The sequence below is a fragment of the Podarcis gaigeae genome (assembly GCF_964106915.1).
Source record: "Podarcis gaigeae genome assembly, chromosome: 8".
Lineage (NCBI taxonomy): Eukaryota > Metazoa > Chordata > Lepidosauria > Squamata > Lacertidae > Podarcis > Podarcis gaigeae.
The window spans coordinates 59,258,046-59,285,041 of NC_139684.1; the positions used below are offsets into that span (position 1 = coordinate 59,258,046).

Consider the following 26,996-nt stretch of genomic DNA (forward strand, 5'->3'; position numbering starts at 1 on the left):
CCAGAGATTTCCTTGCAAAAAAATGTGACTCTACTCAAGTACCTATTTGGTCCACTCTGCTGTGGCTTTACTTGTGGCTGATAAGCATTTCCTTTCTTCCCAGGGATTTCAAGGTCAACCTGGTTTCCCAGGACCACCTGTAAGTATTGCACATCTCAAAGGAGGTTTTAGATTCTGGAGCACTGGGTGTGCTGGAACAGCACTGTGAAAAAACAGGAGACCCACAGCCCTCCCCCCTTCCTCCCTGGGGATTTGGATGAGAGTTTGTTGTTATCTTTAACAGAGCAGAATCCTAAAATAAATCCAATTAAGGGGGAAGGATCTTTAGTCCTGTTTCAAGAAGGCAATCAAGATGTAAGAAAAACAAAAGCGAAACCAGCCTTTTGTCTGATTATTACAGAGGGATTTTGCTGGGATGATGGGTTTTCAGGAGCAGATGAGAGAAACTTACAGGCGGTGGCTGGCAGAGGGTCACCACAGAGATCAGAAACATTTCAAATGGTGTGTGAAAACTATCCAAAAACTGCTTTCTCTGCCCCTTTTTGTAAAACAGGAATTGAAGGGCTATATCAGGAATCTTAACATTTGGAAGCTTTAAGCATAGTGGAGGTGTCGGCTCCTTTTCAGAAGCAAGCTATCAAGCAAAAGGCAGGGCGCTCTGCGTGTGCTGCCAATTTAGCATAAGTGCAGAAGAAGCCCTGGAACGTGGCACCGGAATTCAGCTTCCTGAGAATCTCAGTTTATATATTCTTAAAAGCATATTTCTAGTGCTTACGGTTGCAAAAATGCACATGAGCAATGCCTGTTGAAATCTCAGAAGCCAAAAGGGTGGTCGGATAAGATTTTGAGCAGGCAGGGAGGGGTGGGAGGCAGCTCCAGCGCCTTGGCCTCTTCCTCATTATAAATTATGCAATGAAATGGAAATTATGCAAATTTGCTTAATCTGGATAATTTATACATGCTGCAGAATTCAGCTCTTTTTAGTATAGAATTTTATTTTTTTCCTGTTTAGCACAAAACAGCCACTTTGGCCTGACTGCAGCTTTCCTCTCAAATGAAGCTTGTTTATAGACTCTAAAGCCAAACGGCTTCTCAAAACTATCTGTTGCTTTTTGCTTATTAGGGGCCGCCAGGCTTCCCAGGGAAAGCAGGACCACCTGGACCTCCAGGGCCTCCAGCAGAGAAGGTGAGTAGGGGAAATAATTGTAATAATAGTAGTAGTAATAATAATAATAATAGTAATATTTATTTATTTATTTATTTATTTATTTATTTATACATACATACATACATACATACATACCTACCCCGCCCATCTGGCTGGGTTTCCCCAGCCACTCTAGGTGGCTCCCAGCAAAATATTAAAAATAGAATCAAACATTAAAAAAAACTTCCCTAAACATGTAAAACATGGCTGCACACCACCCCAGTCTCTGAGTGCTGCGAGATTCCAGGGGTTCCAGGCACTCACCTAGGATCTGTGTTTCCTTTTGGGAATGCAGCACAGTGGAGACTGTGGTGTCTTTATGATAAATGGTTTATTTGCACATATATACAACCTGAGTCTATAATAGAGGGGTTCACAGCATCAACACCACAAGTGGGGTCTTGCTTCTCCCACAGCTGCAGCCTTGGATTCAGGCAAAAATCAGGCATGATTCGGACTCTCTGTCTTCCCAGCCTGCTGCTTCCAGATTCTAGCCTTTAGCTCACATAACTCTTAACTCTGGCATTTGTCTTTCTAACTGCCAGCTGCTTCCTTTGTTACCTTAACGCCCCATACTTAGGGTCGTTACCTCACCAGGAAGCTAGCCTGGTTATTCCAGGAACTGAATCCCTGCCAGATCCAGGAATCAAAAGTCTCCTGGCATACATAATATTGAAAGGATGGAAAGAATGAGTCTCACTTTTCCTGTTAATGGCAGGGAATGAGGAAGGACTAGCCAGTGTCAGTGCTTCACCCGTGTCCCCTGCCCATTGCTGATAGGCATCTGTGTCACCCTTTCTGACCAACCTCCTTCCCTGCTGCTTCTTTCCCTTCTCACCTTAAAGACTCACCTTGTAGCAAGGATGGCGAAAGCAGCGGCCAGAAAAAGGTCTTTCTCTCTGCTTCCCTCCCCTCCAGTTACAGCATTGCCAACAACAGCCTCCCACATGGAAGGCAGCTTTTGGGAAACATTGCCCTCCAGGCATCCCTGGAGAACTATACCTCCAATGTTTGCTGTATCCAGGGACAGTGTGTTTTAGGAGTCCCAATAGTGGGAGGGAGAAATGGAGACGTTTTCTGCATTCCTTCATTCCCAGACAAATGTAGGAGAAGGGAAGGAGGGCAGAGGGAATCTGGGGGCTCATAGGGATGGGGCAAATTGCAGGAGGGCTAAAAAAGTGATTCAGCTCATCCATTCACTATAACCTTTCCTCGCAAGCATTTGAAAATGCTTGAGTTTTATTTCCCCCCACTGGACAGTAGGAGAAATCACTGAAAGCAAGTAGAAATTGGGGTGAGCCGAGAGGTCGTCATCCATCACTACCTGAGAGTGTGATGTTCCTTCATATGACAAGACAGCCTTTGTGGTTAGAGGGTGACCTGCTGAACCAGGAAGGGGCAGGTTTAGTTGCTTTTCTCAGTCTGTCACTGTGGGCAAGTCACAGAGTCGTTCCAATGAGAATCGTCTTCAAACCTTACCCTCTACCCATGTTTGTTGACAAAACACTATCCGGGAAGAAGGGGTCGTTTGTGCTACATCTTTCAGGAAAGCTCTCTAGCAGCACCAATGATAACTCTAAGGAGAAAATAGCTGTTGAGTTGCCCAGGGAAAGAGATGGAGCTGGGAGGAGAGAGACGTGTAGTCGAAAGGAACAGATCACCCCCTGCTCCTTGGCCTCTGCTGACACCTGCAGCTCATTGCTAGGATAGCACCTGGAAAAAATTTGAATCGATTCAAGTCTTGAAGTTATAGGATTGTAGAGCTGGAACTGGAAGGGACCACAAGGGTCATCTCTTCTAACCCCCAGCAGTGCAGGAATCTTTTGCTCAATGTGGGGCTCGGATCCACCTGAGATTAAGAGTCTCGTGCTCTACTGACTGAGCTATTCCAGCAGTTACTGGAGAGTAAGCCTTTTGCTCACTTACCTGTTCGCCCTGCTTTTTCCAGGCACAGATGGGGTTTTGCTTTTGAGGTTTGCCCAATAGTTTTCCTTGCGAAAACCCGCTCTATAGCGCTCAATCGGAATAAACGTCAATTTGGTTTTCTGTGGATTGCTGCTTGCGCCAACTGAGTGCTAAAAAGCAGGTTTTGGTGGGGAAAGGTCCAGGCAAAAATACCAAAAACAGCGCTCAAACACATATCTCTAAAGTATGAACATTGCTTGGAGAGAGGGGAGGAAAGGTGAATAAGCCCTCTAGAGTTTAAGGGAGGTGGATATTGGCTGAAATGTGCAGCTTGAAACTGGTATGGAAAGAATGACTGCCTGAAATCTCTTGCTCAGGTAAGACACAGCAAGCTCAAGCAGGTCTTGGCTTCTGGGCACTTCTGCAGTCCCCTGGCACCAATTTGTGGGAACACCTGTGAATCATTTGCTACAATACATCCCATATACCAACCTAGCACCCTCCAGATGGTTTGTATGGCAACTGCCATGCTGTGCTGAGGGGAGCTGGAGTCCAACAACATCAAGAGGGTACCAAAGCCTTTAGCACTGACAGCTGTGCTTCATATGCCTACCAGGTATCAGCTGCCATGCCCAGGTGGTCTCCACATGCTCTTTCAACCTCCCCCGATCCAAATTATCCCCCCACCCACTTGAATTCCCCAAGGAAAAGGTAGTTAACAGGAGGAATGCAAAGGAATCATGAATGCATCTGTCACGCCCAGCTCCCTTTTGCCTCTATTTTGGTTTCTTCTCCATGCACGGCAGTCATAGCAATGTAATCATTTGGTGTTGTGTGGGTTTTTACAGGGTAGCGAGGGGATGCGTGGCTCTCCTGGCATGGCGGGCCCACCAGGGCCTCCAGGACCCCCTGGAATTCAAGTAAGTATGCTGGTTGCTCAGCAGTTTACAGATCCTGAACATGGATATGAGACAACTAGGCTAGATTAGCCATGATACTAGGTACTCTGCGGGGGGGGGGGGGGAGACACAGCTCCACAATTGATGCACGTGAACATAAGCAGGTACCCACTTGGCGTTAATAATGATCAGGCAGACTCAGCAATGGAGAATAAGAAGCCTCTGTTATGGTAGTTATTTAGGTGATGCAAGCCAACCCCATCCTGCACTTTAAATTTCTTAAACTCTCTGCTGCTCATGACTGGAGTGTGCTTTTCTGGGCAGATGTGATGCTTCTTGGCTCACATGCACCTGTGATGGATGGAGTGATGGACACTTCTAACAAGGAGACTTACCGTAATTTTTCCTGGGACACTTCAGACCCTTTTACAGCACACCAATAAGCCCTAACATGGTAGTAATCATTGTGTCACTTAAATAATAGCTCAGTTCAGACGTCACAATAAACCATGGCTTGTGCTAGCCATTAGAACCCAAGCCATAGTTTGTTCTGCCAAATATTCAGCAAGCAAACCATGGTTTAGAACTCCTTGTCAGCTTTCATTTTACACCCTCAACTTTGTATGTTGATAAATTCACTCCTATATCCATGGTGCAACTGTCTCAGAAGCTGGAATGATAGCTGTAACTATGATTTGTTGATTCTGGCATTGCACCAAACAAAATTTGCCACAAAATATAGTTTACAAGCTAGTTTTAACCCATTGTTTCTCACTTAGCTTGGAAACTATGTATTGTCAGATCAAACATTACCCCAAAACACAGTTAAGCTTCCTTAGTCGCCATTCAGTGTAACATCTGAAGTGAAATTGAGCCAATGTCTGTGAAGCCCATGTGCATGCTTATAATGCAATATATAAATATAAACTGTTGGCCATGTAATCTTGGTTATCTACATGACAGTGCAAGGAATGAATGCATCTATAACCTGAGTTTATTTCTAGGGTCCACCTGGTTTGGAAGGACTAGATGGGAAGGACGGAAAGCCAGGGCTACGGGTAAGGATGCGAATCCCGCTAGATGGTGGCAACATCTTCACCTACAACTTATTTTGGACTTTAAAACACACACACACCATCAATTATATTGTGTCTCAGAATTACTGGTGAGCTCAGCTCTGCCTCTGATCTGACCTTACCCCATTGGGCATTGATTGCTTGGGGATTGCACCGTGAGACCAAAAAAGAGATGAAAAGCATAGCATTCTGCTTGACTCCAGGACTGCATCTGGGATAGCAGCCTAAACCCATCTAGTGGGGCTGGAGGAGTGACGGCTGCTTCCTTTACATGATGTGTAAGGAACTTTATGCTTCAGATAGTGTTAAATCTCCCAGTAAAGTTCCCAGATTTGCACCAGTATCTGCCCTTTGGTGATACTAACTTGTCGTTTTCTCTAGGGCGACCCAGGAGCTGCAGGACCTCCAGGAAGGATGGGACCTCCAGTAAGTTGCAGGTCATCTTATGACCATGTTGGACCTATAGAAAGTAGGGAACCTTAGTCCCACTGCTTTCCACTTCAGGGCAGCCTCTTTTCCCACTGAAAGAAGCTGGTATTGACAAGGGCAGTAGGACAATGCCCTTTAAGTAATCTGCACCCACTGTACTTTCAGCTTGAAATGCAGACATTAGCAGGTGGCAGTACCATTTATCTACATACTGTGCGAAGCTTCACTGGCCAATTTCTGGAGGTCAGGGTGTTGTCGTTAAAGGTGCAAGAGCAAGCTGGGATGGTTGTGCGTTATGTTCTGGTCTGTTGGCAACTACAAAAAGGGGGGTGGATCCATAGCTGTGGGCCTAGAGCTTAATTGCTCAGCAACTATGAGAGTTACTCTAACACAGCCTTTGCCAACATGGTGCCCTCTAGATGTTTTGGGCTACAGTTCCCATCAGCCCTAGCCAGTGCTGGCTGGGGCCAATGGGAATTGTAGTCCAAAGTATCTAGAAGGGACCAGGTTGGCCAAGGCTGCTTCAGAACCTTCAATGAAAGCTCTATTTTTTTTCTTTTCTCCTTCTAGGGCTTCAAAGGGAAAACAGGTCACCCCGGTCTCCCAGGACAAAAGGTCAGCGACTGCAAGCATCATTAAGTGATAGGTGCTTTTGAGGAGGGGGGCAGAATTAAAATAAATCAATGCTATCTGTAAGATGGGCCCAGTAAGGAATATGGAGACAATTCCATATAAAAGTGCAAAAAAAAAGGAATGCTCATCAGACAGGGACTGCCCAAGACAATTTGGCACCTGAAGCAAAGCATAAAAAATGGCACCCTCTCCATGCAAGGACAGAAGGGGTAAGTAAGGAACAAGGGGGGGAATAAAGATCTACATCGGTATTTGCTGCCCCTGTGGATCCTGCTACCTGATGCAGTCATCTTACCTTGCCTCGTGTGTGGGCTGGCCCTGATCACAGAACATAGTTGTGGGTTAAGAATTCAGTTTCCTGGAACATCATCTTTCATTTAAAAACAAAACTGCAAGTTTCATGTTATGGTAGCAGCAGTAGGCACTAGAAGACGGCTAAATAGGATCTCCTGTGCTCAGGGAGCCAGGACTTTAGAGGGAGCCCTGCATACCTTCTTTCTTCCCACCCTTAATAATTAGCAGAATAAATCATGAAAATTGCAGGGAGGGGGTGAAACTTAGTAATGTGAAGTAAAGCATGCAAATGTACTTGTTTGATCTGTGCAGGCCACAGGATTCTTCTTGCAGAATTTGGGTGACCTATTTTTTCCTAGTACAGAGTAGTCAAACATCAAAGGTGTTCTGAAGCAACAGGCTACGAAATATTTGGGGCAATAGCCCTCCAGTGTTCTGCAGCAGAGTCCCTGCTTTGCATGTAGAAGATCAGAGATACAACCTGCGACTTCTTCAATTGACACATCAGTCACACTAGTGCATTGAGAGGCATGCACGGCAATCAAAGCAAGCCCATCCTCCTATGGATCTATGTTGTTGGGGTCCCCAGGACCAGACTGTGCCAGCTTTTTGTGGAATATCCCATATAAACATGATGAACCATGCATATATTACTTCTTAGGGTGACTGTGGTCCTGCAGGGCCACCTGGGAATCCTGGCCGGACTGGAGCCGAGGTGAGTTATCAGCACGCCACCAGAGGTGTGTTGTTTTTACAGGTCAATGCTCTGGGCACACAACACAAGACTGTACTCTTTTATTCTGGATTCACAGACTGATGGAATTAGCCACTAAATCCAGCCCACAGCTCTAATGCACAATGGGCTGTTCTATCCCTGTAACACTCATGCTATGCCCCATTGCAGCATCAGCTGCATGTCTATATAACAGTCACTTTCCTGGGTCAGGAACTTAAGGCAAGGTCATGCAGGTGAAGCTTGGGGCTTTGCAGACAGAAATTCACAATGATAAACAGGCTGGGATTGGCAAGATTGCTAAGGGAGCAGGGCAAACTAAAATATGGGTAAAGTTCCTATCCTCATACTGTGCAGACCTCTTATTTCTCCGATGTAAAGGAGTGGCAGCCATTCCCCCAATGGGGAAAAAGAACTTGGGAACCTTGTTGCTATGGGGATGTTCATTTGCCAGCTCCTCCCTGAACACCTTGTGACATGCAGAGCAGCCTGCAGTGCAAGCAAGAGCAGATGCTTCACAGAAGGGTAGCTTGCAAGTGTGGGGAAAAAACAGAGTCACTGGCCAATCTGACCTGGGTATAAGAATGTATATACAACATGCGCTTAAAGCCTACTATATGAGCAATCTGAAGATGAGTCATTAGTCTCCACTGAATAGAGTCATGTGTCTGATCTGACTTTCCATGTTATCCTCCAGCTTTCTCTTTCTCTCTTTTCCTTCAGGGAGAGCCAGGCCCTATGGGACCTCAAGGCAGACCAGGTCCTCCCGGCCACCTTGTAAGTCAAAATACTTAATTCTCAGCCTTTGCATGATTGTTATTGGGGCTCAGGCTGGGTCTGAGTCACCTGCTAAAATGAGTTCCTGCTTTCCAGAAGGTCCATGATGTGTGGATTCATGTGAAACATTATGCAAAAGACCATGCAGCTAGTTAATTTTTCAGTTTGGGTCCTTTCTCACTTTTCAGGATTCCTTAAAAAAAACCAGTAGAACAAGGTAATGTGGAAAATAAAAACAGGACCCCTCCCCATAAGAATAGTAGTTGCACTTAGGAAGTATTGTGAATAATCAGAATAATATATCGTAGTTGTATATTCTTACCCCAATGCAGAAGTTAGACATTGCTTAGTCACATTGAAAATGTCAGGGTTCCAGTTACATCTCACCCACGCTTCTCTTTGCCCTGCCACTTTCCACCAGGAAAACTGAATCAGAACCAAATGGCAGTCGGGTTTTTAACAGATTGCTATTCATACCAATTTATCGCTAAAGAGGAGGCTTTTATTTCATCCATTTTTCAGTGGGACTTAGCTGGATCAGGGCCTCTGAGATTTCTGCATGTCAAGTTTGGACAGTGAAAATTTGCTAGAAAGTTGGATCTTGGAAAGCCAAGTGGGATATAAAGCCACACACAAAATAGAATCACCTTTAGGACCAAACTCGATTTGCGAGGCAGCCATGTTCGTTTCTTCACATGGCTGCAACACTTGCATATAGAGCAGGGGTGGATTGATAATGTACACATTAGAAGGGGCATAAAAAAGGGGAGTCACATCCTTCCTTGCCTTATCATATACAGTTACTTTGGGTGCTCTTCTCCCCAAACTGACTCCAATACCACAAGTGAGAAAAGGTGAAAAGTGGGTAGTGGAGCACAAGGATGAAAGACCAGAGGAGAGCTTGGCTCCCTTCACCCATGTCATGTGCCCCATTAGATATAAATAAAGATCCAACTTCTCCCATGTGAGTGAGACAGCAAGCCTAATCTAGTCCTGAGTCGGTGAGTGATGTGAGAGAGTGAATGAAAAATGTAGCTTTGCAAAAGTGCAATAAAAGAGCACTTAGAATCTCAGCTCTGTTGTTGTTTTAAAATTTTACTGCTGACATAATTATTCCACTCTGCTTTATAGTTGGTTTTGGATGCATTTTTAATTTGGATTTTAGGTAGCATTTCAGATTTTCTGAGCTGCCTTGTGGGTCTTTTTATGAACCAAAAGGCAGGGGTAAAGCACTAATAAATTCCTAAATAAAAAAACCCCTAGTTGTGTTTCCCCATCAGTTTTTTTGTCTGTACTGCATTCCCCAGTTAATCCTGTTATTAAACTTGCTGTGTTTCTCTGCCTCTTCAGGGTCCCCCTGGAAGCCCTGGCCAGCCAGGCCCAGCAGGACTTTCCGGAGTTGTGAGTATCATTCCTGCTACTGTTGGCTCCCTGTTGGCAGCTGCTGCTAGAGAAATGGTCAGCTTCCATTTCACATAAATAAGCAGCCAATGTCATAAAGCCACTATAGAAAGCTATGGTGCAGCAACACTTAACATACCGTGTGCAGTTTGGTCATCATATCTCAAAAATAATATTGCAGAGCTGGAAAGAGGCAACCAAAATTATACTTAAGCGGAAAGGGTACAGTGTTTGGCAGTTTTAGTTTAGAAAAACGGGAACATCATTGAGGTGTATAGAATTATGGAAAAAGTTGGTAGAGAGACATTTTTCTTCCTCTCTCATAATACTAGAACCCAGGGTCACCCCACGAAGCTGAATGTTGGAAGATTGAGGGCACACAAAAGTACAGACTTGATCACGCAGTGTATAGTTGAATTATAATGAATTGGCTACCACCAGATGTGGTGATGGCCACCAAATTGGATGACTTTAAAGGGGGGTGTAGAATGGAGGAGAGTAATAAGCCTATGTACCACTATGTACCTCTGACTACCAGTTGCTAGGGAACAAAATGGGAGATAAACTACAGTGAAACTGGAGGTTTTGTGAGAGAAGTTCCATATATACAAAATCTACTGAGAGTCAGCCCACATTGCTCTGAGCACAGACTTGGGGGAGAGTCCTTATTCCAGAGTTGACTGTTGCACCCCATTAGCTATACACTATAAAGGCTTACATCTGGGTAGACATATTAATGCTCTCCAACTCCCATCACCCCTGATCATTGGCCATGTTGGCTGGGACTGTGTTGGAGCCCAACAACATCTTCTTTCCTGCATCTTCTTGGCTGCTTCTAGCAGTATCTGATGCCTAAAACCTTCTCTCCCTAGGGGCTGAAGGGTGAGAGGGGATCGCCTGGGGAAAGAGGTCTCAGTGGGATTCCAGGCCAGCCAGGCCCACCGGGTCACCCAGGCCCACCGGTAAGTGTGGCGGGTTGGAATTGGAATGCCTCGAGATCAGTCTGCTGAAAAACTGTGCAGCCGATCTTTTATTTGCATCTTAAGGGCCAGCATGGTCCAGTTCATAGAATGTTGGGTTTGGACTAGGGGATACACGTTCAAATCCCAGCGTAGCCATGTAGCGCATTTGGTGATGCACAAAGCTCATATGAGAAGAATATGAGATTGTTACAAACCATGATTTATGGGCCTAGATTCAAAATGAAAAGAAAATAACCTTTTGCTTCTCTCCTCCCCCCCCCCCCCCCGGTTGATTCCTAGGGCGAGTCAGGCTCAGATGGACAAGTGGGCAAAGAGGTATGGTAATTGTGGTCTCTGCAGTCGTCTTGAAGACCTTCCCTCTTTGGCAGGAGGGGGGGTCAGTGCCAGAAGAAGCCTGCCCTGAGCATGCCTGTGGGGCAAAGCATGGTGAGTCTTTATCTCCATGGTTATTGCTTCCCTTTTCCTTCTTCCTAGGGTGCAGCAGGAAAACCAGGCCCTCCTGGACCCTCTGGACCGAAGGTAAGTGTGGTGGCTGAGATCTTAGTATTAGTCTCCAATCCCGTGAAAATGCCTCATGGACTTCTTGCCATCTTTTTTCTTCCAGGGTGAACCGGGGTCTGCAGGGGAGAGAGGACACCCTGGTGAGAAAGGCAGAGCTGGGATGCCAGGAGGGCCAGGAAAGAGTGGCGAGATGGGTCCTATTGGGCCACGCGGCCCCTCTGGGGAGAGAGGGCAGCCTGGTCCTCCCGGTCCCTCAGGAAGTCCAGGGAACCCAGGATTGCCTGGGACCATGGTAAGAGATGGGGAGTGTGTGGTGACTGTTTGAGGGGTGCAATGGGAGACTGGAATGCCAGACAAGGTTTCCAAGCAAGGCTTGGTGCTGTCAGGAGGTGAAGTGTTTGGCTATAGGCCTTCTTGTATGCTGTGACCAACTTTAATAAAAATAGACATAACTGATTAATTACAATGCAGTACAAAACCAGATGCTGTACATACAGCAGAAGTCCCAAATCCAGCCCCATACTGGATTCTGATTAATGCAATATAGAGGGGGAAGACCTCACTCAGCCATGACACTTGCTGGGTACTTATGTCACTACTTTCAACCTAGTTCAACTTAAAGAGTTGCTGTGGAATTAAAAAGCTGCTCTGAGCTCCTTAAACAGAAGGGTACAAATGCAAAAAGGGAAAACAAATCAGAAGTATAAAATTCTGCCTAATACTGTGTGCGTTGAGAGCAGGTCAAACCCAGGGCCTGTGACTCAGAAGTCACCTTTCTAAATTTCTTAGAGTGTTGGCTGGGGCTAATGGGAGTTGTAGTCCAAAACCTCTGGAAGGCACCGGATTGGTGAAGGCTTTATGACCCACCTGATTTGACAGCAAATGAGTGACAGCTAAGGGACATGTATCCAATGGAATGGGTTGCCTGAAAAAGGTGCAGAGTAAGGGGAAGAAACTATTAATGCTGAAAATTGCTTAGGATATGCCATGGGAAGGTTCTTGGCACAGGCTATTTAGAGGACTACAAAAGTAACAGATTCTGCAGGATTAGCATTTTCTCTGCCGGTGAGTCTCTTTCCTGCTAGGACAGAGAATGACTTCTGCCTTTTTTCCTCCTCATTTTTCTTGCTAGGCGGATGCCATCAATTATGATGAAATCCGGAGGTTCGTCAGACAAGAACTGAACAAAATGTTTGATGGTTAGTAGCAAACATTGCTGGGGTGGGGGTGGCAGCCATATTGAGTGGGGAGAGAGATGCTGCTTTGATAGAGAGAAGGACCATATTCCCAGTAAGTGCCCCAGAAGAAGGTTGTCTTCGACTGCATTGTGTTTGGGCTTTTTAGAATCTTTACAAGAATGGTGTTTGATAAAGAATGATTTCTTGGCACAGCTTTGAGGCTCCACCTCTTCCACCTTTGGCTTCTACTTCACATAAATATCATTTCATGGCTTTGCCATTTGGGGCCATTGAGCAGACTGGGTGTAGCTGTTCCTTCTTTATTGGATAAGTTGGACAGATCTTTTAAGCAGTGGCAGCCGTGCCACAAGATGATGTGGCTGCCTTGGTGGTCAGATTTTTGTGGGGTACTGTGAAGAGCAGTAAAGTGAGAGACCTGTGCAGAGTCTCTTCATCTCAACGAGTCATGTGCAGAAGAATATGCTGCTGGATACATTCTTGTACCTGCCCTGATTTTATGAGCTTGTTTCTCATGGCTCCTGAACAAATAACAAGGATTTAAACTTGTGAATGGACAAAAATAAATCCTTGTATACATATAATTTAGCCTACCGTTCCCAGGTTGGGGGAGTGGGAGGTAAAGCCATGGAGGACTGTGACAGAGTGGTAGAGCACCTGCTTTCCATGCAAAGTCCCAAGTTCTGTTAAATCCCTGACATCTCTAGGCAAGCCTGGAAAAGATTCCTATCTGAGAACCTGTAGAGGTGCTGCCAGTCAGGGAAAGAAATATTGAGGGACACGGATTAATGATCTGACACAATTTAAGGTGGCTTACTGTATTTCTTTGCCCCTATGATTGCTTCATGGGAGCCAAAGTAGCTTCCATTAAGAACTTAAAAGACCCACTTAGCCAAGCATCCTTTTCTCCCAGTGGCCAGCCAGCTCTGCCTCTGGGAAGCCTGAGCACAGCACCCTGCCTGCAGTCCCCAACAAATGGTATTCAGAGACGTACTGCCTCTAACAGTGGTGGCAGAACACAGTAATTGTAGTTTGCAGCTATTAATAGCCTTATCCTCCGTGGATTGATCATCACGCTTGATATTGTGGATATGTCTTTAAAAGGCTAAAGCTCCTCTCTGCTACTCCTCTCTCAGCATTATATATCATAGTACACATTCTAGAACAGAAGCTTATTCCATCATTCCCCTAGCTGAGGCCCAACCTAGGATTTATTTATTTTTTAGTGGATTTATAAACCACCCTTCAAGGCTCTCAGGGCATTGTACAATTTTAAAATAATAAAACAGATAGGATAAAATTCAATAAAAGGACAATACAAAATCACAGGAGCTGCAGCCATAAAATTCAGTAGTCGGTATAATCCAGCAAAAGTCATAAATACAGAACTTAGATCAGCCATAAAACAGACTGGAATGCCTGAGCAATTTTTTAAAAAGTCTTTTGCTTAGTACCACATATATATAAATAGTAGTTTTTGCTATTGTGAACAGCTCTGAGCTTCCCAGAAATGTAGCATACGAATATTCAATTAACGAATAAAAACCAGTTTAAGCAAGCTTTAGTTGCATGGCAGATTTCATATATGGGGTGCCACAACTAAGAAGGTCCTCTCCCTGGTTACCATCTGTCTATTTCCCATAAGCTACCCAATAGAAGGCCCCCTGTTGTCCCTGCCACTAGCTTGGGATGCTAGAAGAATCCTGTCAGGGAACTGCCATCGGAAAGACAGGAGGTGGAGAGGCTCTCAGAAGGCAGGAGAGAGTCAGCAGCGGAGGAAGGCACCAGTAGGGGGGGAATGGGTAATCATAAAGAGAGAGAGACGGAGGCATGGCTCAGGGACTCTTCCAGCAGTAACAGTGGAGGAGTTTCAGATCCTCCCATAGGCACTCCCACTCCTCGCCGGAAACTGTCGCGCCGAGAATCCAGACGACGCGTTTCCGTCAAGGAGCTTTTATGTTGGAGTAAATTCCGTAGACGCCCACTGTCGGATTCTACCAGCGACTGACGGAGCCATGCTTAAGGGGCTCCCTTAGAGACAGAGGTTGGCTGACCAGCCAAACCCTGAGGGACTAAGCTTTACGCACAAGCAGCTCATTATCCCATCACAGCAATCCGACAGTCTCTGAAAGCAGCTTGTGCAAGGAGAGGCATCATGAGCAACCCAGCCGGAACCGGAGGAGCAGGAGCTGGAGCTGGAGCGGGTCCAAGCCTGGAAGAAAGGTACAGGGCGTTGGAGGTCCAGCTAGCGCTGCAAACGGCGAGGCTCGAGGAGAGGAGGGCTCAGGATGCGGATAAGGGAAAAACCACCCCACTCGCCAGAAAGGTGCCAGGATTGGTGCAGAAGTTTGGGGGGGATCCCAGGAACTATCAAGCCTTTAGAACCGAGATGCAATATGCCCTCAATCTACAGTTTGATGACTTCCCCGATGAGGATTCGAGAGTGGCGTTTGTGATTGGCCATCTAGAGGGGGGGGCGAAGGACTGGGTTAGACCCCTGATGGCAGCCAATAATGAGATCCTAAAGGACACGAGGAAGTTTTTTCGCGCCATGGATCTGATGTTTTCCAGCGAGATTGAGCAGGGAGTGGTGCGCAGACAGTTAATGGCGTGTAAACAGGGGAGCCGATCTGTCCGTGAGTACTGGACTGAGTTCACTATGTTGATACATAGACTGGGTTGGGACCTAGCGAGTGAACCTATTCAAATGCTGTTTGAAGAAGGGCTCTCTTCGGCAGTGAAAGATGAACTTTCCCGGGCGCCTAGGGCGGAGTCTATGGACCAGCTGACTAAATCTGCGCTGTCCATAGGAGCGCGCCAGGAGGCAAGAGCTTTGGAAAAGCGGGAAGGAAAGGGGGAACGTTGGAGGGATTTCCGCATTCCAGAGATTCCGGAGCAGCCTTTCCCGCCGGCAGAGCCGATGGAACTTGGAACAGCGCGCACGCGCGCAGTTTCAAACACCAGTGAAGGGTGGAAGAAGGAGGGAAAGAGTGCCAAGAAATGTTATCTCTGCCAACAGCCAGGTCACTTTGCCAGAGTCTGTCCACAAAGAAAGGAATGGCAAGGGATGGCGGGAGCTGTTGAGGGGAAGGAGGGAGAAGAAGTCAAGGAGCAAGTAAAAGCCAACGCCTGGCTGCCACCATCGGGGCACAGCAGCCAGGCCAAGGAGTAGTGAAAGTGCCCACGCCGGAACCCCCAAGACCAGCGCTTGTGATAGAGGTGTTGCTAGAGCTGCCAAATGGACACCCACTAAAGATAAAAGCGCTATTGGATTCAGGCAGCTCCTGTAATTTCATGAGTAAGGAGTTTGCAGCTGAACATCAGATACAGACTATCCCGTTAAGTAACCCTTTGCAGGTGACCACGATTGATGGGAGGGAACTGTTGGGAGGAGAAGTGAGCCAACAGACTGTACCAATGATTATGAGGGTGGCAAGACACACAGAACTGATAGCGTTTAACGTGGCCACCTTGGGAGGAGCTCCCATTATTTTGGGGATGAGCTGGCTGGCACTACATGATCCGCTAGTAGGCTGGCATCAGAGGGTGGTTTCCTTTGGGTCAGCACATTGCCTAGAACACTGCAAGGAGGGAAAGGCTCAGGAAGGGGCCAGGGCCACTCTAGCAGGGACGGAAGTAACGGACAAAGGGAAGGTGCCACGACAATACGCTGACTTGATTGACGTCTTCAGCGAAAAGGAAGCAGATAAACTGCCCCCGCACCGACCTTTTGACTGTCAAATTACCTTACTCCCAGGAGCACAATTGCCAGTGGGCAAGCTGTATGCAATGTCAGACAGTGAGATGCAGGAGTTAAGGGAGTTCATTGACAAGAATCTCAAGCGAGGTTTCATCAGAGAGTCACGAGCGGTGGGGGGCAGCCCAGTGTTCTTTGTGGACAAAAAAAAATACTAATAAACCCAGATTGGTCGTGGACTTCAGGGCCCTAAATGCAGTGTCAGAACCAGTGACTTTCCCCATGCCCAGAATCGATGACATTCTGACCCGGGTGAGGAAAGGGAAATTTTTTACCAAGCTGGATCTTAGGGGTGCATATAATTTGATACGTGTGAGAAAGGGGGACGAGTGGAAGACCACTATGTTCACCCCCTTGGGGGCCTTTGAGTACTTGGTTATGCCCTTCGGATTACAAGGGGGCTCGGCCTGTTTTCAATCGTTCATGAATCACGTCCTGGGGCCATTGCTCTACAAGAACTGCGTAGCGTTCTTAGATGACGTCCTGGTGTACTCAGAGAATGAGGAGCAGCATGTGCGAGACGTAAGAGAGGTACTGAGCAGACTGCGAGAAAACCAGCTGTGGGTGAAACTGGAGAAGTGTCAGTTTCATACCAGGGAGGTGGAATTCCTGGGGTACCGGTTGTCTGACAAGGGATTGGCCATGGATCCCAGCAAGGTTCAAGCGGTACTGGAATGGAAGACACCAAAAACTAAGAAGGACGTGCAAAGATTCCTGGGCTTCGGAAACTTCTATAGGAAGTTCATCAAAAACTTTGCCCACTTAACGGCGCCCATCACGGATTGTCTTAGCAGCAAGAAGAAATTTGTTTGGATGGAAGAGGCGCAGCGGGCGTTCGAACGATTAAAGAAGGCGTTTGCGTCGGAAGAGCAACTTTTGCACGTGGATCTACAGCAACCAATGAGAGTGGAGACTGACGCGTCAGACCGAGCGGTGGGGGCCGTGCTTCTCCAGCCGGGAAAAGATACGTCAGAATGGAGACCGTGTGCCTTCTTCTCGCGGAAGTTGAACAAATCCGAGAGGAACTACACAGTATACGACCGAGAACTGCTCGCCATTCATGAAGCATTCCAGAGATGGCGGCACTTGCTGATTGGGGTGCAGCACAAGGTCCAAGTCAGAACTGACCACAAAAATCTGGAATATTGGAGAACAGCCCGAGTGCTGAACCAGAGACAAGTGAGATGGGCCCAGGAGTTCTCCAAATTCCATTTTGAAATTCGTTACGTGCCAGGCTCGGAAAACGTAAGGGCGGACGCTCTTTCCAGGAAACCTGAGTACTTAGAGGGGGAGGGAGCGCCTGAGGAAAGGCATATAATGCCTGAGGACCGCTGGGTGTGTGAGGCGGCATTGGTGGGGCAGAGAGAACTGATAGAGGATACTGAGAACGATGAATACGCCCAAGAGAAACTCAGAGAACTCAGGAGGACAGAGGAGAACACAGGGGGGTTTGAAGAAAAGAACGGGGCGTTGTATTACAAAGGGGCACTGTACATACCCGATGGGGAACTGAGGGGCAGAGTACTCAAACAGCTGCACGACAGCCCCACAGCGGGGCACTTCGGGCAGCACAAAACCATGTGGTTGGTTACCAGGGAGTTTTGGTGGCCCAAGGTGAGGGAAGACGTACGGGAATATGTCAGGGGGTGCGACAGGTGCCAGCGAGCGAAAGAGGAGAGGCTGGCACCAGCGGAGCTATTGGAACCCTTACCCACACCAGAAAGGCCATGGGAGGCAGTATCCATAGATTTTATGATGGACCTGCCAAAATCCAAAGGCAAGACAGCTGTCATGGTGGTGGTAGATCTATTAACTAAGATGTGTCATTTTATAGCCTGTTCACATGCGGTCACAGCGGAAGAAACCGCCAAGTTGTTTGTAGAGCATATTTTCAGGTTGCATGGCGCCCCCTTGAGGGTGGTCAGCGACAGAGGGAAACAGTTTACTTCCAGGTTCTGGAGGAAGCTCATGAGCTTACTGCACGTGGAAGTCAATTTTTCAACTGCCCGGCACCCAGAAACAAATGGGCAAGCGGAAAGGGCAAACGGGATTTTACAACAATACCTGAGGTGTTATGTAAGTGACAGAGAAAATGATTGGGTAGATAAGTTGGCCCTGGCAGAATTTGCCTACAACAACGCGGAGAATGTGTCCACAGGGATAAGCCCCTTCCTGGCAAACTATGGGTGTCATCCCAGGGCATTTCCAGGAGAAGGAGGGGAGAGGTGGAGTGTACCGGCTGCAGAACACTTTGTTGAAGAGATGGAAGCGATCCACCGGCAACTCCAACTTAACTTAGAGAGGGCCAAGGAAGAATACAAAAGGCAAGCAGACAGGAGCCGAAGGGAAGGTGAAACCATAAGGGTGGGGGACAGGGTGTGGCTATCCACCCAAGGACTGCCGTTCAAGGGAGGGTGCAAGAAATTAAGACCCAAACGGCTGGGACCCTTTGAGGTCATACAACAGGTCAATCCGGTGGCATTCAAACTCAGATTGCCCAACCACATGAAACTGCATCCAGTATTTCACAGGTCTCTACTGTCGCCATACCGAGAGGGGCGAGAGTGGGGGGAACGTGAGGGAGAGGTCACTCAAACACCAGTCATAGAAGAAAGGGAACGCAACACACATGTGGCAGGAATCATTGATTCCAGGTGGAGAGGGAATCAGGTGGAGTATTTGGTAGAATGGGAAGGGGAAGCAGAGTCGGAAAACACATGGGTACCGGCAGAGGAGGTCAATGACGAGATTTTAATAGAAACGTTTCATCAACGGTTTCCAAGGAAACCTCAGCCCGTGGGAAGGTTCAGGAGGGAACACTTTGGCACAACCGATGAGGAAGAGGAGTTTGAAGGGTTCCCTGAATCAGGGCAAGAAGAAGGAGTAGACTCTGATGAGGAAGAGAACACAGTGAGAAGAGAAGGGGGGCAGTGGAGAGAAGTGTTTGAATCTTCTGATGATGAGGAGTGTTCTTTCCGGGGTTTTCCACCCTCACCGCCAGCAGGAAAGGGAGCGGGAGGGGGTGAAGGGGGCCCTGGAGGGGAGGTGGATGTCAGGGAACTGCCATCGGAAAGACAGGAGGTGGAGAGGCTCTCAGAAGGCAGGAGAGAGTCAGCAGCGGAGGAAGGTACCAGTAGGGGGGGGACGGGAAATCATAAAGAGAGAGAGACGGAGGCATGGCTCAGGGACTCTTCCAGCAGTAACAGTGGAGGAGTTTCAGATCCTCCCATAGGCACTCCCACTCCTCGCCGGAAACTGTCGCGCCGAGAATCCAGACGACGCGTTTCCGTCAAGGAGCTTTTATGTTGGAGTAAATTCCGTAGACGCCCACTGTCGGATTCTACCAGCGACTGACGGAGCCATGCTTAAGGGGCTCCGTTAGAGACAGAGGTTGGCTGACCAGCCAAACCCTGAGGGACTAAGCTTTACGCACAAGCAGCTCATTATCCCATCACAAATCCACTGGGCTCAAGTTCCAAAATGAACCTTCCCAGACGAATGTGCACATTGGAATGTTGTTTTGTTTTAGAATCCATTCTTCAACAACCAAAAATGTCACCCAATTTTTGCCTTTAAGTTATGGCATGGTCTGAGGACTGCCTGAAGCCCTTTTCCCTGTAGTGTTTGGTTTTTGGTATAGCATTCAGTTGCTTGGAAAGCAGCTTCCGCAAAGCTTGCAAATGAGGCTGGATAAACCTGTAGAACGATGAATACCGCTTTCAAACTTTGTACAGAGGAAAATGTGGTTGCCCTCTTGTACCCATGGTAGTGGCCATCTTTTTTTCCATACAATGTCTCAGTGTGGGGAAAAGATGGCCATGGGTACTTGGGACCAGTCACTCCTTTCTCCATACAAAATTCCTGGGACGGCCAGGGGTTTTTGCAGTTCCTTTTTCAAATGGTGCAGCAGTGGTGCTTCCTAGCTAAGTGGCAGCTGTACAAAAGAAAAAAAGAAAAAGCCTTTTTTAAAAATGGTTTTCTTTTTTCAAGAGAGTTTTGTGCTGATATTTTCCCAAAATTCTACACATAAATGGGACAGAACAGTCTTTATATTGATTATGTTCAAAACTGATGCAGACTCATTTTTTACTATTCCATCCATCCATCCCTTCCAGCAAGAGCAAACCATCAGTGCCCAGACTAATGAGCCATCTTTTAATAGCAAAGCAAACACTGCACTCTCTTTATCTCCTCCTGCAGAGCGGATGGCATATTACACCTCCCGGATGCAGTTCCCAGTGGAAGTGGCTGCTCAGCCAGGAAGACCAGGACCCCCTGGTAAAGATGGTATACCTGGACGGCAAGGGGCTCCAGGTCCCCCAGGAATGCCAGGACAGATTGGGAGAGAGGGTCGACAAGGTGTGCCTGGAATGAGAGGTACGCACTTCCATTTCTGTCCCTGATAGTGGCAGGCTCAGAGGGCCTCTTACACCCTGCAAATTAATTTGTTTTTGCTCATTTCAATGACAACCTAAGGATTTGGATTGTGGGATGTTCTAGGTATTCTTGCAGTGAATGATTTATTCCTTCTCCTTGCTAGCAATTACATCTACCAAATTTGGCATGAAACTGACCAGTGTTTAGCTATTGAGAAGGAACAAGCATTAGCCTTAGCATCAGTATCATAAAAGACCTACGTTAGCAGCAAACTGATGCAATGAGAACAAGGCTCTGTGCTTCTGATACATGGAGACAATTCTGTAGATGCTGATGATGTTGATCCATTACCTTGCAGCTTCTCTCCCTTTTTCTTTCTCTTGGTGCAGGTGAGCCAGGAGCCAAAGGTGAAAAGGGAGACAAAGGGATTGGAATCATGGGAGAGACTGGCCCTCCAGGTCCTCCAGGTACAGGCCTCTTTTTCTTTCTTTTTATTATTATTTTATTTATATTTTGACAAAGTAATAATAATAAATAAAATTAAAATGTGTGTACTTCCCTCCCAAGACCATTCCATTGTAACTATCCAACCTCCCAAAAGGAGGTTTGTGATGGTTTGATCCCTTTCCGTTTTAACAGAACAAATTCTACAAATACTTTCCATATCTCCTCAAAATCATTTCTGCTGCATTTCCCCCATCTTACCTTAACAGCACATTAATTTATCATTAATAGCTATATCCCACACCTCTTTATACCATTCTTCCATTTTATATTCAGTTACCTTGCCCCTTCCACTTTCTAGCTAAAATAACCCATGCAGCTGTCAATAAATTTGTGAACAAGTCCTTCATAGCCTGTGAACCTTCCACCCCATCGTAAATTGATAATAATGCTACCTCTGGACTTTCGGTCAGCTTTAACCCAGTGATTTCTGTTATCTCCTTAAACACCCTTTGCCAATTGTACATATTTACACCCCCACCACTTGTGAACATAAGTCCCAGGTTCCTGAGGCCTCCTTTTCTTCCTGCACCATAACAGGCATCCTTTTTAAAACAACTTGTTTACTTCATTTGGGTATGTGTATACACTCATACACACGCACATAAGAGTGAATTAGTTAATACAGAAAGTAAGGGTGAGTTCTTTTTCTGTAACTTTATAGAGATATAAAGGTTGACTCCTCCTTAGAGACTCCTGGCCTTCGTCCTCCTCCATGCTCTCACTGCCTGTTCACTTGCCCTCCCCAAGCATGCAAGCAATGATGGATGGAGATAAAGCCTCGCCCTCCACTTGTGGTTGTGCAGATTTGGCCCAGAGGGAGAGGGCAAGTGACATGGGGAGTAGCTATAGTAATGAGGAGGTGGGCCTCCTCAGAAGGGATTGCAGCTTGCTCAAGCAGTAAGGACTCCGAAGGGGGTGGGGAGGATGTGAGACTTATTCCCAGAAGCTCCTGCCCTTCCAGAAAGTGGAAAGCACAAAACAGTCTGCATAAGCCCCAATGGATGAAGCTTATGAAATGACCCTCTTTCTCAATTCTTCTCTGCAGGGATCCAAGGACCACCAGGGTATGGCAAGATTGGTCTTCCAGGACCTATGGGACAGCAGGGCATCCCAGGTATCCCAGGACCCCCAGGGATTACAGGGCCGCCTGGAAAAACAGGTCACTGCAACCCTTCAGATTGCTTCGGCATGATGCCTCTGGAACAGCCAATGTATCAGCCCAAAAACATGAAGGGGCCTTTAGGCTGAAGCACTGACAGGTTTTCTTCCACAAAGGACTCCATTGGGATTCGCCAAAGTTCTGGTCCTTGTGACTAGTCGTGAATGATTATTTTTTCATTGTTGTTAATATTTTGACTATATTTTTTTTCGCCAGTGGGGTTCAACCGTTCATAATGATATTTTGTTTTTGTTTTGTTTCAAAAACAATGATCCAAGCATGTGTGGCTGTGTGTATGTTTGCCTCAGTATTCTAAAGGGAAGTTGATTTTGTCATCTGTGTTCAGCAAAATACATTTCAAAATAATGCTTCAGTCTTTCAATTGCTGTGGGCAAAAAATGGGTAGATTACTTCCACACCTCTTCTGTTCGTTAGGAATGAAATATTAGCCTTTCAACAATATGTGCAGGAAATTCCAGTAGCTGTGCAAAAAATGTGGAAGTGCTCCTAATGTTAAGTTCAACAGACCTTGTGTGAATTGGCATCTTTGTCATAAGTTTAGGTTAAAACTTGAAAGAATGTGGAGGGGTGGATATGGAGGGTGGAGTTCTAAAATGTAATTAACATTGAAATTCTGTGTGTGCCTACTCTGTATTAAGCCCCATAAATTGACCGAGACTTGCTCCCAGATGAACATTGGAGCTGAACAATACTGAACCTTAGTTATTCTGTCTGTAGCAAAAAATGGCAGGCACTCCTGCATCTAAAAATAACTGAAAAATCAGTTCTATGTGACACACACACACACACACACCATTTTGTGTATTATGATGTAATTACATTTTTGTCCAAATGAGCAAAATTCTGGTTTCTTCCATTTCTATTGTACGTAATGTGAAACTTGGCCAGGGGCAAGGGAGAGGGATTATACCTTTTTAAAATACTGGAATCAGTGACTTTTCTTTAATGTTACTGGAACAACAGTTGTTTACTTTTCATAAAATATATTTTTAACTCAAAAAAAAAAAAAAGACCAAACAATGCTTATCCAAAGTTAAAGATTTTACTGACTGCTGGAATCTCTGGGCATTACAATTGGGAGATTTTAGAGTCAGATGAGAAACTGCGGTCAAACATCACTTTTACTCCCCCTTAAAATAAACACACCACACCCCTTCACAGTAACCAGCTCTTTCATGCAATGGCATACTGGGGAAATGTGGATTAAAAAAAAAATGCTCAAAAATTCCCCCCTCCCAAAAATCCTCTTGTTTTTATATGCCTTCAGACCTCAAATTACTTTATTTTGGAAATAAGAATTGGCTACCAAGCAAGCTGTTTGTGTTGCTATGTAGCTTCTGTCAGCTACTCCTAGACTTAAAACTAACTAGGTTAGAGTAATTGTGAGCATCTCATTGCAATAGAGGTTTACATGAAATGTACCCCTTAACGGTCTTGGTAGAGGAGAGTAAGTAGTGGAGTCTTTCCTCAGCTGAAGAACCTTTCCTAATGGTTAGCCATTCTATTTAAATAAATGATGCCTTGTTTCCTAATTGGTATTTGGCTCACTTTCATTTCAACCCTTTGGCTCACATGCTGTGTTTAAACCTAGCAGATTACAACACACTTTTATGCCATTCCGTGAACAATGTCCATTTACCAAATGGACTCTGCAGCAGGAAACAGCCAGAGAACGGCAAGAATTCTTGTTTGACAACCTGCTTTGGTTCTTTTTTTTAGAAAACAAGGGTTGTGATTAGAAATAATGGTTGCAATTACAAAATCTTGGCTCCAAATGTGAAAATATGGTGGTTAAGTAAGGCTCAATCACACAAGGGAGGGTTTTCTCCTGTTCTTTTTTTCTGAACAATCTAAAACTTAGTTTGACAATTTACACACAAATCTCTTGTCTCTTTAATTAGAGGGAGACCTCTTTCACCAAATCTAGATGAATCAGAAATCATACTCTGATACTCCAGGATATATGAAATTGCAATAACTTTGTTCTTGAATGAAATGGATTCATTTCACAATAATCTTTAGGCTAGACTTACTGAAATTGCATTGTGTGTGCAAGTATCTTGGACAGTCTGGGAAATCAGCTTCTGCCTTCTGCATAAAAGACAGGATGTTGATCTTCACTCATAAAAGCCTAAAGGTTTTTGCCCCTAAATACTTAAGAAGCTGCCATTATATAGCCCATTGCAAACAGCATAGCCTCTTGAAGTAAGAATCAGCACATTTAACAAATTTAAATCACATCCTCTCCAAAAACTTATACTAGCTCATGATCTAATGTGCACTATTGGATATTGGACTTGGAGCCACAACTGCAGGATCAGTATTCTTACTGAAACACATAACTGAATTAATATTGCAGTTAAATAAAACAAGATTTTTAAAAAGAGAGATAAAAATATAATTAACATCAATGTAATTTATAAAATATAGTTATATATCATAATACAGCTCAATACATCTTATGCAAAACGAGGCAATGAGAATAATAGACACTGAAAGAAAATGACATTATAGCTTCCGAAAAGCTCATCTGAACAAGAAGGCTTAACGTCAAGAAGAATCACTGAGCAAATGTTCCATAGCTTTGGAGCCACCAAAGAGAAAGCATCCAGTGCTTTTTTTCTGGGGGTACTCGAGGGTACACAGTACCTGCACCTCCCCCCAAAAAATGTTAAAACTGTGGCACTTACTATAACAACTTCATGGTGAGTACTGGCACCTTTTTTCTTTTCTTTTTAAAAAAGCACTGCTTACATCACTTAAACATAAAGCTTTGAGCAGGGAATCCATTCAAGATCCTAAAACAAGCAGCAAGGGGTGTGCCTAGGGATTTCTGGTCAGCTGAAAGATGCATGAACAGACCCTTGAGACGCCCAAGGACCTTAAATTTTCCTTTGAACCCTTTTCATTGTCCCCTGCATCAATGTCATTTGACTTGACTTTTTGTCAGCATTGATGTGACCCCATTGCCCACTCCCCAAAGAGCCTGTGCATTAACATACAAGGGCACCATTACAGCGGACATCTATCTTCTTCCATATGTTACCATGATTGCTCAGAATACAAGCCTTAATATACATCTGAGGACTATTTCTCAATATTAAAATAATAAGCTATTCTGGAACATGATGATTGAGGAGTCAGGTTGGAATTCAGCTTACATGTGCCATGAGAACCATTCCCCACTGCAACTCTGGATCGATGCTGCTGGAGGATAGGCAATTTATTTGTCTGACAGAACTGGCACAGAAATCTGCACACTTTCCAACTACACAGGAAGACAGCTTTTAATTTTAGTTTGTTTCATTATTGTACCAGAGTGCCAATGACAGGCGCTCAGAAAGCAGCAAATACAAGATCAGAGCATTTCAGGAAATTGAGTTTCATTTAAAAAGTAAACAAAATAGAAATTTGACATTTATGATGAAGGCTGAACAGAGAAGGAAAGGAAAGAGAGAAGGGTGAGAAGTGATTCCGCCAAGAGCCTTTTAACCATGCATTCAGGTGAATGGAAGTTGAAAAGGGGTAGGAAACACATGTCCATGTTTGTTGGGTGCCAGGATTGGATATTCACACTCCCATCCTGAACAGTGGAAAGGTGCAAAGAACTTCACTCTGTGTAGTAGTGATTCGGGTAGGAGTTATTTTTCCATTGGCGGAGAAGCATGCCAACACCATTTCAGGTTCCTGTCCTTCTCTGCTCTTTTAAATATGGCAGCTATTTTGTGTTATGCAACACACCCCACAACAACCAATTTGTGACTAGCACCCACAGCACTTTCTCAAAATTCCAGATGTGCCCACTGGCCCAAAAATGTTGAAAAGGCATGGACTCTGGTTGGGGTGGGAGATTAAAATTAACAGAATCATAGAATTGTAGAGTTGGAAGAGACCTGAGGGTCATCTATTCCACCATCCCATGGAATGCAGGAATCTCAACTAAAGAATTCAGAAGGCTGAATAGGCAAACTTGATTGCCTTATATTGCTTGGGGGGGGGGGGACAACTCACACATCCTCCAATTCATGTTAACCTCAACCCGGGCTTCACATTTTTAAGTTCGGACATATTGAAGCCCCAAAGCACAGATGGCTTAAGACTTTTTATTGCCTTTAGGCAGATGTGATGCAACATCAGCTTTCCAAGCACAGAAGTAACTACTTTTCAGTGGGATATGGCTTCTTATGAAAATAATCTGCAAGAAACTGTTTTTTCGTGTCTTTTAAGCTCTGTTGGAATGGCTATGGATTTAATGCTAAAACATGAATTTTCTCAATGGAGGGTTGACCTTCAGACTGATGATCATTCTTTTGTCTTTTGGAAGGCACAAAATTCACCCCCTTTTCTGGAACTCAGGCTGTGCCACCATTTCTTAGCATCAGGATAAATCTAAAAATAAAGTAAAAAGAGACTTCTCGTTATTTATTTATTTAATTTATGAATGTCTTCCTCTGGAAGCGAGAGTGGAGCTGGGATTCCAGGCTAAGGCTATACAGTATTAATCACGGCAAGACCCATTTCTAGAACCACCTGCAGTTCAGTGGTTTTGAGGGATAAAGATGCACACCCAGCTGGGAGCTGTAAAAAGCCAGGCAAGTACAGCATCTTTCTCTGGCATACAGGAGTCATTGAGTTAAGGGTTTTTTGAGGCAGTTACAGCTTTTGATTACAAAGACTCTCCAAAGGATAGGGAGGTCCTAGAGCAGTGCTACATGAAATTATATATATATATAATGAAAGCATTATATATATATTTTTTTCTCTAAAAAGTGCACAATAAAGATTTAAAAAAAAAGTTAAAACTACAAATCAGCCTTCAGTTAAAATGCCTGCTCGAATAAAAAATGATTTATTGTTATATTTTGCTACTACTTTTGTTTGTATAATGCCACGGTGGCTTCTTTGTGTAATTATTTCTGCTTCTGTTGTTGTTGTTGCCACTCTTGCGGCGGCTCTTCGCTACTCAACCGCCCTGAGGTAAAAGCGAGGGAAGCGGAACCGGCTCTTAGCAACGGTCGGCAACGGCTGAGGGGGCGGGGCTACGAACTCTTCCCCGCCCACCAGCCCCTCCCTCCCCGCACAGGGAAAAAGAAGGAAGGCCCGCTTTTCTTTTTATGGACTTCCTCAGTCATAGGGCCCCG

General features: G+C 45.4%; 1 protein-coding gene and 1 long non-coding RNA gene across 13 annotated transcripts in view; one reads left to right on the top strand and one right to left on the bottom strand.

Moving 5' to 3' along the window:
* Window positions 1-23,387, top strand: part of COL16A1 (collagen type XVI alpha 1 chain) — a 136,295-nt gene extending 112,908 nt beyond the window's left edge. For all 9 annotated transcript variants that reach the window (XM_083751592.1, XM_083751591.1, XM_083751594.1 and 6 more), the window contains 17 exons: window positions 104-139; window positions 1,124-1,186; window positions 3,961-4,032; window positions 5,016-5,069; window positions 5,469-5,513; window positions 6,087-6,131; window positions 7,105-7,158; window positions 7,900-7,953; window positions 9,304-9,354; window positions 10,227-10,316; window positions 10,617-10,652; window positions 10,812-10,856; window positions 10,942-11,130; window positions 11,971-12,037; window positions 19,992-20,168; window positions 20,558-20,635; window positions 21,721-23,387. In XM_083751592.1, coding sequence (XP_083607718.1) covers window positions 104-139; window positions 1,124-1,186; window positions 3,961-4,032; window positions 5,016-5,069; window positions 5,469-5,513; window positions 6,087-6,131; window positions 7,105-7,158; window positions 7,900-7,953; window positions 9,304-9,354; window positions 10,227-10,316; window positions 10,617-10,652; window positions 10,812-10,856; window positions 10,942-11,130; window positions 11,971-12,037; window positions 19,992-20,168; window positions 20,558-20,635; window positions 21,721-21,923 — 1,359 coding nt within the window. In that variant the 3' untranslated portion in view covers window positions 21,924-23,387. The remainder of the gene's footprint in view (window positions 1-103; window positions 140-1,123; window positions 1,187-3,960; window positions 4,033-5,015; window positions 5,070-5,468; window positions 5,514-6,086; window positions 6,132-7,104; window positions 7,159-7,899; window positions 7,954-9,303; window positions 9,355-10,226; window positions 10,317-10,616; window positions 10,653-10,811; window positions 10,857-10,941; window positions 11,131-11,970; window positions 12,038-19,991; window positions 20,169-20,557; window positions 20,636-21,720) is intronic.
* LOC310850439 lies at window positions 10,882-26,870 on the bottom strand. Of its 4 annotated transcripts, XR_014567314.1 has the most exons (6): window positions 26,728-26,870; window positions 26,144-26,244; window positions 24,138-24,184; window positions 20,429-20,547; window positions 11,706-11,763; window positions 10,882-10,954 (listed from the first exon to the last, which is right to left on the bottom strand). It is a non-coding gene; the product is annotated as an uncharacterized lncRNA (long non-coding RNA). The 4 variants fall into 4 exon arrangements; XR_014567313.1 differs by lacking the exon at window positions 11,706-11,763; XR_014567312.1 differs by lacking the exons at window positions 11,706-11,763; window positions 24,138-24,184.
* Window positions 26,871-26,996: the final 126 nt, after the last annotated feature.